This window comes from Thalassophryne amazonica, chromosome 6 (genome assembly GCF_902500255.1).
Source record: "Thalassophryne amazonica chromosome 6, fThaAma1.1, whole genome shotgun sequence".
NCBI classification, from domain to species: Eukaryota; Metazoa; Chordata; class Actinopteri; order Batrachoidiformes; family Batrachoididae; genus Thalassophryne; species Thalassophryne amazonica.
The window spans coordinates 52,770,292-52,782,295 of NC_047108.1; the positions used below are offsets into that span (position 1 = coordinate 52,770,292).

A 12,004-nucleotide genomic window follows, 5' to 3' on the forward strand; every position below is an offset into this window, starting at 1 on the left:
AAGACGGACGGCACGGCAGAAATGAAAGATTGCTGCTAAGGCGAGCTTGTGTGCGATATCACACAGAACGTTGCAGAAAGGCCAGGTAATGGTTCGAGTGACTGGACAATGTGTCATAGAAGTGTAGTGTTACAGCCCGACCTCCTTCTCCCTTCACACAGGTCTGCAACCAATCACAACTCACCACAGTCTCCTCCCACAGCAACAGGCGCTTTAAAACTCCTCAGAAGTTTCTTCTCTTCCTATCCACTCTGGTCTCTCCCCTCTGCTGGCCAGCCTGCTTGTCTTGCCAACCGAGCTTTCCCAGACCTATTCGCGAGTAAAACACCAGATTTCAAAATGTCTATGAAGTACAGCAGCAGCACCTACAAAGTGAAGAGCTCTACCGCCCCACGGAACTTCAGCAGCTCATCATACGCTGGACCAGGCACCACACGCTCAAGCTATTCTATCAAGACCTCCTATGGAGGACCCGGCTATGGAGCGGGCTATGGCATGGGTGGTGCAGGAATCATCAGTCGCTCCTCTTACTCAAGCCTGGGCTCAAGCATGGGTGGCATAGGAGGAGGCATGAGTGGCATGGGTGGCATAGGAGGAGGCATGGGTGGCATGGGCATGCATGCAACCCCCATTACCGCTGTAACTGTGAACAAGAGCCTGCTGGCCCCCCTGAACCTCGAGATTGACCCCAATATCCAAGCTGTGCGCACCCAGGAAAAGGAGCAGATCAAGACCCTGAACAACCGCTTTGCCTCATTCATTGACAAGGTGAGTGTTTGTAATTGAAGACACATATCCCAGTGTGTGTGTGTGTGTGTGTGAGAGACAGAGTGTATATGAACCATTCATCTTTAAAGTGTGCACTTCAAACACAGAAAATGTGATCGGTGAGCACACAGATCGCAAGGAACTGACAAAGATGGCCGACTTTTGTAAGGTTGCGATCAAGTTGATTGAAGAAGTCCATATGTTTGCCAGATGTGCTCTAATGCTGTTTTACTGACTTTATCAGCTTGGAAAGGGTTGATCTATTCCTCTCTCTGATTACATCACCTCCCACAAATGCAGGCAAGCCAGAAATGCTAAATACGATTCAGCTCGACGCTAAGGTTATATAGGCTGTGTGCTTTCTGAGTCTAACGGTCATTTTACTCTGATCAAAAAGTGGAACGCATAAAAAGAGTAGGCGGTTGAGGGGGGAGAAAGACAAAGAGAGAGAAGGGTGTGTCAGGTCACAGCTCAAAGGTTTGTGATATGTGTTACCTTGGGACTGGACCCTGCCTTAGCTGGGGTGTGGCTCTTTATACAGCCCTGGTGCGACAACCCCCCTCCCGACACAAACTAGGAAAATACACACGCACACAGCAATGTGTGTCATTCTCACCCTTCTGACAAACTTTCTTTCTAACTGATATAACACAAAGACGTGTTTATGTAAAACTGAATAAACGGGGTTGTGAGTGTCCACGTGCAAGTCTGCTTCATATTGTGGTATTTGTGTTAAGTTACAATAGAGTATCTGTCCTGCACGGCCTTAGCAGTGTGTTAATATTTAAAAAGGCCAGTTGGCTTCATCTTTCTGCTCAGTTCCATCTGACTATCAACACACCTACTGCCAGCTTTTAGACTGACTGAAAGGATTAAGCACATTGTTGTACTTTTTTTGTAATTTGTGGAGCTTATTGCAGTTAAAACTAAGTACATAAAATTGAATTTCTTACACTCTGCAAGAGAAACTCATCGCTTTTACATATCAAACTTTTCACACACACAATAAAGCCCTTTATATTGGGGCATATATGTGAAAATATTGTGTGTTTTATCGTAAAAGCACCAAATTATGGACAGACATTGTTTGATATAGAGCAGTAATAAAGCAGCCAAGCAGTTACTTGCGCTTTGTTTCCAGTGCCGAACGTTCTTGGTTAAAACCCAATCCCTGACCATTCTGCAAGTAATGCGGAGTTCTTTCAGGAAGGGCATGTGGTGTAAAACTTGTGCCAAATTAACATGCAGATCCTGATCTGCTGTGGCAACCCCGAGTGAACCAAGGGAGCAGCAGAAAGGGATTTACTAGATATTATGCAAGTTATTTCTGTTTGTTTGTGTTGTAAATCGATATGATTGTCGCTGGAATGTATTCCGTGTGTATGAAAATATAAAAATATAGAAAATGAAGAAAATCACAGCACATTGATGATGTTCCAGAAGACCACGGTGGCCATCTTGGATTTTGCTATTCATTATCCAAAGGCGAAAAAAATATACGACATGATGTCTATGGGCTTATATATATATATATATATATATAAGCCCATAGACATCATGTCGTATATTTTTTTCGCCTTTGGATAATGAATAGCAAAATCCAAGATGGCCACTGTATACTGTATACTGTATATACTGTATATATATATATATATATATATATATATATATATATATATATATACAGTATATAGTGCTTTTACCATAATACACACAACTGTAGTGGTATTGTACACATATCTGCCCCGTTTCATTCTCTACTCCCATTTTAACATATTCTTCCCACAAACGCTTACAACACAATCAAATATTTACCTTTCCTGTATCCGTGAGCACAACCAGCTTTGCAGCACCCCTCCCCCTGGCAGGACTAGCATTACAAAAAGCTGCCAAACAAAAACAGGAGAATATATAGAAGAAGGGTTAACTAGCACTAGTCCTGCATCAATGTCGTTTTTCCACCCTGCCCGCCCCCACCCCGTACTCGCTGCTGTCAGGATACACGTATGGCAGGCCTTCCTCTGGAAAAACCACAGCCACTCTGGAAACGAAGCCAACAGCAGCTTACAAAGCTCCAAAGATAGATAAGATCAACAAAGCCTGTGTAGACCATGAATGGGAGGAACGGTCAGCCTGATCCCGATGATTAATTATGAGGATGTTGTTTCTGTGGCAGCTTTGTCATGTCAGAGAGCAGCAGATTGCGGACACTGTCTACATTGTTGCATTTAGTCGTTACTGACTGAAAAATCATTATGCATAGTTAAGATGGGGCCAATTATTTTGGCTTTGTTTGTTTGCTCAGTCTGGTCTAGGTTCAGTTCTTACACACACTCATATTCCTTTTTTCACCAACAATAGAATTCTTTGTATCCTCTCCATCCATGCAGGTTCGCTTCCTGGAACAGCAAAACAAAATGCTGGAGACCAAGTGGAACCTGCTGCAGGGTCAGACCACCACCCGCTCCAACATTGACGCCATGTTCGAAGCCTACATTGCTAACCTCCGCAGACAGCTGGACAGCCTGGGCAATGACAAGATGAAGCTGGAGGCCGACCTGCACAACATGCAGGGCCTGGTTGAAGACTTCAAGAACAAGTGAGTGTGTATGGGATGTCGGGTAGCAAGTGCCGATACTAAGTAGTTTCAGGCTCATTCAGACCTATAAAGGCTTATGGTCTTTCTCGGATCACTACTTGTTTCAGATAAACTGCAGCATTCTTTTTAACTGTTTACAATACAGCTGTACGGAAGGTTAAAAATACAGGACTAACATTTTTTTTAACTGAGCATTAAACAGGAGGGAAAAATGTGAATATAATAAGAAAAAACCCTTCATGATCAATAATGTTATAGGACAACAAAGTATAGCTGATTACTTAGTATATAGACTGATTTGTATTGCAATCACTAGAGGTGGGCGATACCGGGAATTTTGGCATTGATCCGATACCAAGTAAATACAGGCCCAGTATCGCCGATATCGATACCAATACTGATACCAGTACCGATACTTTTTCATATTTAAACTTCACAGAGCCAAAGGATCCAAAAGACCTAGGATAGAATTTCGCCAAACATTGTATGTGACAACAAAATACTTTATTATCACAATCAACATTTTTGTTTAAAAAAATATCACTCAACACAACTTAAAACAAAATCTCCTGAGGTAGAGGGCTGACAAACCACAATACAAGGGTGCGCTGCTCTGTGTTGTGTGACAGCGCAGCGCTGCTCTTACAGTCAGAGAGTAGACTTTGATGAATCTGTGTGTGCAGCAGTCAGTACGTGTGGGAGAGAAAAAAGCTTGAGTATCGATATTTTTACATGAGGATCGTTCAATATCAATACCTGTGTTGGTATCGATATGATCGATATTAGGATTGATCCGCCCACCTCTAGCAATCACCTTCTTCTTGCTAATTAGAGCAATTGTTAGTCACTAGCAGTCGGCCTCTCGGTAGGAGGGGTCTGGTTAGGTTTAAAACTCCAGCTTTTGTGGCTTCTGTTTATTCTTCTCTACAAGAGTCAAGACAGAAGTCAGACTACCAGAGCAAGAAATTTAGCTGAGGAAGCTTCTGTGATCAGACGCGAAACGTCCTCGCGTCAAGCAACCCAGTCCAGTCGAAGATTCAAGCTTCTCTACTATGGAAACCACCTGGACAACTGAGAACCTACACAGAAACATGTCAGTTAGCAGCAAGAGTAGTTAGCAGTAATTACATTATAATACCCCCAAAACAACTCACATTTATTCTATTGTAAAAACATAGTTTAACTACAATTAATGCCAATGTTCAACTTCAACAATTTTGACAACAGTCACTGGCGCATCTGTTTTGTCATGCTAGTGCTAGTGTGCTAACAAGAGCTCTTTTTCAGTGATTGTCAAGGAAATAGAAAAGGAAGTAAAAAAAAGCAACCACATACAAATGAGAAACAAAAAAACACTACAAATAACAAAACAATCTTTATCTCTTACAACTTTATGCTCTGAAAGTCCCTTTTAAACAAGTATATTGGAGTCTTGAGATATCTACTTTGCAGACTACTCCCTACATCTGTCCACGTCTTACATCATCTAAACCCAAGAGAATGACAACACTGAGCAGGCATTCTGTGTACACCCATTATATTATATAGGATTGGAGGTGAAACTCAATGACCAAGATGGATAATGGTCTGCAAAGATTTATTTAAAGTGACAGAACCATTCTTGTGTGAATGCTGGCTCACATAGAAACACACAAACACAGTTCTGCTGAGCATATACGCTGGATGTCTACAGCTAAATGGAGCAAACCTGCAGAGGTTTTGGGACCCCTGGGGGTCAAATATTAGTAACACCTGTGATGCTTGGCCTTGAGTCAACAATGTCAGACAATAGTCCCAAATTATTTCAAGAACTACAGATAGATCACCAGTGCCCCCTGCTGTTATTTCAGCAAATAAACTCTCAAAACTGCAGGAACAAGAAATGAGATTACAGCAGTGAATGACGTCTGATGTTGAAAATGTAAACTAACACAAGATTTGACATTAAATTGTGTCCATGACAAGCTATTTGGACAATGGAGGTATTCTATTACATTATCCATAATCAGGCATTCACATTTTTTTCTTTGAAGGTGGTCAAATTCCTTATAATAATAATAATAATTATTATTATTATTTTATTGTGTGTGTGTGTGTGTGTGTATATATATATATATACCATATTACTGAAGATGGAATTTGACCTGAATGTTTCATATTTTTTAAGAAACACACAATGGCAGTTGAACTGAATATATCATATTTAAGAAACACACAATGACAATTTCAATTTATTTAGTTTATATAGTGCCATATCATAATAATAACCTTACCAACCCCTAGAGCAAGCACACAGGCAACAGTGGTAAGGAAAAACTCCCTCTGATGATATTGAGGAAGAAACCTCAAGCAGACCAGACTCAGAGGGGTGACCCACTGCTTAGGTCATTCTAACAGTTAAAAGTAAGATTTTGCAAACTTTTACAAAACAGAACATAAACAACAAGAGGTGAATTAGATGACAATCAAGGAATCATGACAACGATGGAATTGTGGTGAAAGATGACTTATCGTTGAAGTGTCACATTTGGCTCCTACCCAACTGCATCACCAAAAGTGCCTTCTTTCAAGCCTCATTTACTTGCCCAATAATGTACAGTTACTATGATGTTATAAGCTGGAATACACATAGCACAGTTTTAGTGGACATGCAGCAGCAAGCAATATTATAGCCATAGATAGATAGATAGATAGCAGAATAGTAAGTTTTTTAATAGTCACTGATAATTATTTTGTCATTTTCAGTACCTTCTTACTCCAGTTAAGGGTCTTGGGTGGCGGGAGCCTATCTCAGCAGTCATAGGGTGAGAGACGGGACACACTCTGGATAGGCCGCCAGTCTATCATGGGCTACATATAGACAGACATATTTGATTATTTTAATTAAAACACATGTGGATGTTGCACCTTTTCTTCTATAGGACAAGTAAAAAAGTGTCCCATTTGTTCAGATGACATGTGTCAAAATGCTTCATGTCAAAGACTGTAACCGTCAGTGTTTTTATTTTTCTTCTTTCAGGTATGAGGATGAAATCAACAAGCGTACCGAGTGTGAGAATGACTTTGTTCTCATCAAGAAGGTAAATACAACAGAAATATGTTGGAAAGTTATGTACCACCTGCATTTTTGTTTAGGATTTTGTATTTCACAGTACTGTATATGATTGCCTAACACTTGCTTGTGCGTTTCAGGATGTCGATGAAGCCTACATGAATAAGGTTGAGCTGGAGGCCAAGCTGGAGGGTCTGACAGATGAGATCAACTTCCTCAGGCAGATCTATGAAGAGGTATTGTATGGAATCACCTCAAAGGTGTTGTTTGCTTGATGCTTTGACTGACATTGTACCTTGAAGCTGGAAAACGTCTTGTCCATGCTCCATGCAAATATGGACCTTGCTTACATAAGACATGATTTTAGTCTCATTAAAAAGCTATTGATTGTGACCTGCATGTTCCTTGTTGGCTTTCTTGAATTGGGAACTTGCTTTTGTACACTTTTCCCTACAAAATGAAGTTTCTCTGGAGCCATGTTTGTAGTTTCTTGCAACATCTGTTAAGTATCTTCAACTGCCTCTTGCACCATCCCTGGAAGCATTGCAGAATGTTTTAGTGAGGTGTGGATGACTAATTTGTCTGTTTCATTATTCTGTAGGAACTGCGTGAACTCCAGAGCCAGATCAAGGACACATCAGTAATTGTGGAGATGGACAACAGCCGCAACCTGGACATGGATGCGATTGTGGCTGAAGTGCGATCTCAGTATGAGGACATCGCCAACCGCAGCCGCGGTGAGGCTGAGACATGGTACAAGACCAAGGTGAAGGAGAGATCTTTTCCTAATTTGCATATTTTAATCTCCAGCCACATACGTCTGCTTACATTTGAGTTGGTGACGGAAAGTGAAACATGTTACACCCGTGCAAAAACTGTTCATGGCTACAGTTATGATTTCAAAGAAAAGCAATACCCTGAGGCTGGAATTGTAATCAGTTGTGATGCTTCACACTTGTACAATTATGGAAGAGCACCCTTTTAAGTAAATACAGCACAGTTGTTGCAAGACTTTCAAATTTGTAATCTGTTTTGTTGATGTTCTTGAAGTATGAAGAAATGCAGTCATCTGCAACCAAATATGGAGATGACCTCAGAGCTACCAAGACAGAAATCTCCGATCTCAACCGCATGATCCAGAGACTCACATCGGAGATCGATGCCGTCAAAGGACAGGTGAGGAAGACTTGCTTTTTCATCAACATTCAGCAATATTAATAATGTGATGAAGCTTATAGAGCGTGGAATAATCTTTTTTTTTTCTTAACCCAGCGTGCCAACCTTGAGGCCCAGATTGCTGAGGCTGAGGAGCGTGGTGAGATGGCAGTGAAGGATGCTAAAGGCCGTATCAAGGACCTCGAGGAGGCCCTGCAGAGAGCCAAACAGGACATGGCCCGCCAGATCAGAGAATACCAGGACCTGATGAATGTCAAGCTAGCTCTGGACATTGAGATTGCAACCTACAGAAAACTCCTGGAGGGAGAGGAGGACAGGCTGGCCAGCGGCATCAAAGCAATCAACATTTCAACACAGAGCTGTAAGTCACTTTTCTAATCCTCACTGTGGTTTGCCTTGTCTGAAGTCACAGTACATATTCATATTTATTCATTTTGTAAGTCAAAACCTTTGTTCTCTATTTGTACAGAGAAGTAAACAAGTTTTATGAATATAATTATCATCTGAATTGGTATAAATCTGACTTTGAGTATTCTAAATCACATTTAACAAATATTAAAAGTAGAACTATTTAAACCCAGATGATATATATTTAACCAGATCAAATGTAGTTGAAGCAGTTGTGTCTTTCAATTAAAACATTTTAAAACCAGTTAAAAATAAGGTGATATGTACGCTGCTTAAAATACAGTGCATCCGGACAATATTCACAGCTATTCACTTTTTCCACATTTTGCTATGTTACAGCCTTGTTCCAAAATAGAGTAAATTCATTCCCCCCCCCCCCCCAACATTCTACTCACAACACCCCATAATGACAACATGATTTTTTTTTTTTGCAAATTTATTAAAAATAAAAATGAAGAAATCACATGTACATAAGTATTTTCACCCTTTGCTCAATATTTTGTTGATGCACCTTTGGCAGCAATTGCAGCCTCAAGTCTTTTTACATATGATGGCACAAACTTGGTGCACCTGTCTTTGGGCAGTTTTGCCCATTCCTCTTTGCAGCACCTTTCAAGCTGCATCAGGGTGGATGGAAGTGTCGGTGCACAGCCATTTTCAGATCTCTCCAGAGATGTTAAATTGGATTCAGGTCTGGACTCTGGCTGGGCCACTCAAGGACATTCAGAGTTGTCCTAAAGCCACTCATTTGATATCTTGGCTGCGTGCTTCGGGTCATTGTCCTGCTGAAAGATGAACCATCACCCCAGTCTGAGATCAAGAACACTGAGCAGATTTTCATCCAGGATGTCTTTATACATTTATACATTCATCTTTCCCTCAATCCTGACTAGTCTCTCAGTTCCTGCCCCTGAAAAACATCCCCACAGCATGATGGTGCCACCACTATGCCTCACTGTAGGGATGGTGCCTGGTTTCTGCCAAACATGATGCCTGGCATTCACGCCAAAGAGTTCAATTTTTGTCTCATCAAACCACAGAATTTTGTTCAACTCTATCACAGTGTAAAATCAACTCTAATTGGAGTAGAAACACTTGATTTGACAAGACGGTAGAGCTGATTTCACTCTATAATGGTCTCTCATGGTCTCAGAGTCCTTCAGATGGATTTTGGCAAACTCCAGGCGGGCTTCCATGTGCCTTTTACTAAGGAATGTCTTCTGTCTGTCCACTCTGCCATGCAGGTGTGATTGGTGGTGGATGCAAATTAAACTGTATAAACATCTCAAGGATAGCAAAGGCTGTGAATACTTATGTACATGATTTCTTTCTTCTTTTTTTTTTAGAAATTTGCAAAAAATCTTACAAAAAAACAAACAAAACAAAACCCTTTTTCACATTGTCATTATGAGGTATTGTGTGTAGAATTTTGAGGAAACAATGAATTTTATCCATTTTGGAATAAGGCTGTAAATAACAAAATGTGGGAAAAGGGAAGCGCTGTGAATACTTTCCAGATGCGTTGTGTACTTGAAGCAGTTTCACAACTGTTTCAAAAAGCCTTTCTTTGCATATAACATGCGACTTATAACAATCAGAATTTCTTAACTAAAGAAGCAAAAAGTAAAAATTTGACTTTTTGACTTGGTGTGCAAAGAAATCTAAAAATACATATAAATATTTTTTTCTTTTAATATAATTGCTCCAACACTGATCATTATGAGAAAATAGTTCATTTTAAAACATTTTACCAATGACGTCCGCTACCTTCCTTCTGTTAACAGCAAGCTACGGTGGTATGCCTTTGGAGAGCATGAGGAGCACCTACTCCAGCGGGGTCTCCAGTGGGTTTGGCGGATACAGCGGCGGCGGTGGCTACAGTTACAGCAGTGGCAGCGGGTACAGCGGGTATGGCCCCTCAACCACCTCCCAGACTAAGAGGAATGTTGTCGTCAAAATGATTGAGACCAGGGATGGCAGAGTGGTGTCCGAGTCCTCTGAAGTTATTGATGAGTGAGCTGCTTAGTTTACTGACGTAGCTACCTGTCTGCATTGATCTCTGCCTGTCTGATAGTTTTATACTCACAATTGAACCCCTGCCCCCCCGCATCCTGAAAATGTTGCAATAAACAAGTATGAAGTAAAATGTTTTCCAGTCACTCTCTAGCAGAGACTAAACATGTTTTCTAGTGAAGCAATAAATGATCCTAACACTACCAAAGAGCTGTAAGGGACCAAAGAACCTACTTTATATGTCATACTGTCTGTACTAAAACAGTAAAATGTAACTTAAAAAAAGACATATAACATTCCCTTAAAATCTTTGCAACCCCAATTTTGTACACGAAGGGCTGTCCCATTTCAGAACTATGTTGCCTTAAATGGACAGTACTATCGTCACAGGAATGTGAACAAACTGAAACAGAGCTTCAGTGTTTGTGATCAACTAATGCCTTACAAATGCCTGCTATAGTAGGTAGTGCATGTCTCCCCTGTGCGTGACCTATAACTGAAACGATTTGACCCCTTAGGAGGCTCCACACATCACGCTGTTGTCCTGAGGTGCTGTTTTTGCTACAAAAACAAATAAAAAGTGTTTACTGAAAACATTTGTGTTCCTGTGTTCTGGTTTCTTTCAAATACATCCTTCCAATAAAGTGTTGAGGACTTGGGCTTTTTATATGTAGACCTGGGTTAGATTCCCAGTCACGCTACTGGTGTCCTTGGATAAGACCTTTTAATCAGTATTGTCTCAGTCCACCCAGCTGTAAACTGGGACAGCCTTGGCTGAAGAAGTAACTTGTGTTGGACTGGAATCCCAGCCAGAGGGCACCATTCACAACCATCTCCTACGTGTTGTGTAGAATCTGTAGACATTATCTTATAAACATTCTCAACCATAGCTCTCCCAAAAAACAGTGCAGGAGGGTATTTTCCCACTGAATGATAGCGATACTGTTTGCAAGTATTGAATCTTAGGGTAGCTTTACTGACATAAGATATCAAGGTTAAATGCCCAACATTTTCATATGATAGTGCGGATGCAGCTTCCATAAGCTGGGCAGACTGATTTCCAGTAGGTAGTTTCTTATGCAAGAATGTCTTCATTGATTTTTCACAACCTGATTGTCCTATGAAAACCTACAGGTAATTTAGGGTTAGTAAAAAATTGGCATTCTGGTTGGATCTCCATACATGATCATAGATACCAACTATTGATACCTCTGGGATGCATTAGTCAAACCCTGCATTCAAATTTTGTTAACACAGATGTCCAAAATAACAGAGGAGCAAAACAATAGCAACATAGATTAAACTAATTGTTTGTAAAGTATTTCAATTGAAAGAACATGTCTTGTCATTCATTCATTCATTATCTATGCCCACTTGCTACAATTAAGGATAACGGGGTGCTGGAGCCTATCCTAGCAGTCATACGGCATGAGGCAGGGTACACCCCGGACAGGACTCCAATGTGTGTATCTACTCATACACATAATAAATTTAATTACACTGCATTGAATATGAGTAAATATATACATAATGTAGCATATACATAGCATAGGTCATAGATGGTTGCCATAACAACCTGGGAAAACACTTCTAAAAATTATCTCAAGACAAAGGTTAGGTGGTTGCCATGGTAATCGAGGAACATTTTTAAAAATTATGCACAGAACTAGTATTTTAGTTGACTGTCATTGAAACCAAGATATATATATATATATATATATATATATATATATATATATATATATATATATATATATATATATATATATATATATATATATATATATATATACAAATAATGGATGGTAAGGAGCCCAACATAGAGAAATATTGGATGAAGAAAAGTTATATTGGACGAGGCATAGCCGAGTCCAATATAACTTAACTTGCCATCCATCAATTGTTATGTTCTCCACCCCCTCCCAAATTAAGCAATCAACAAAGAGTCAAGTAAATTAGATCAATTTATTTTGTTGCGAACAGCATAT

At 40.2% G+C, this 12,004-nt stretch overlaps 1 protein-coding gene across 1 annotated transcript; it reads left to right on the forward strand.

Moving 5' to 3' along the window:
- The first annotated feature begins 231 nt into the window (after window positions 1–231).
- krt8 (keratin 8) lies at window positions 232–10,610 on the forward strand. The gene is made up of 8 exons (XM_034172184.1): window positions 232–768; window positions 3,159–3,367; window positions 6,387–6,447; window positions 6,560–6,655; window positions 7,021–7,185; window positions 7,470–7,595; window positions 7,692–7,956; window positions 9,788–10,610. The coding sequence occupies exons 1-8, from the start codon at window positions 340–342 to the stop codon at window positions 10,018–10,020; spliced, it is 1,584 nt and encodes a 527-aa protein (XP_034028075.1). The 5' UTR covers window positions 232–339; the 3' UTR covers window positions 10,021–10,610.
- Window positions 10,611–12,004: the final 1,394 nt, after the last annotated feature.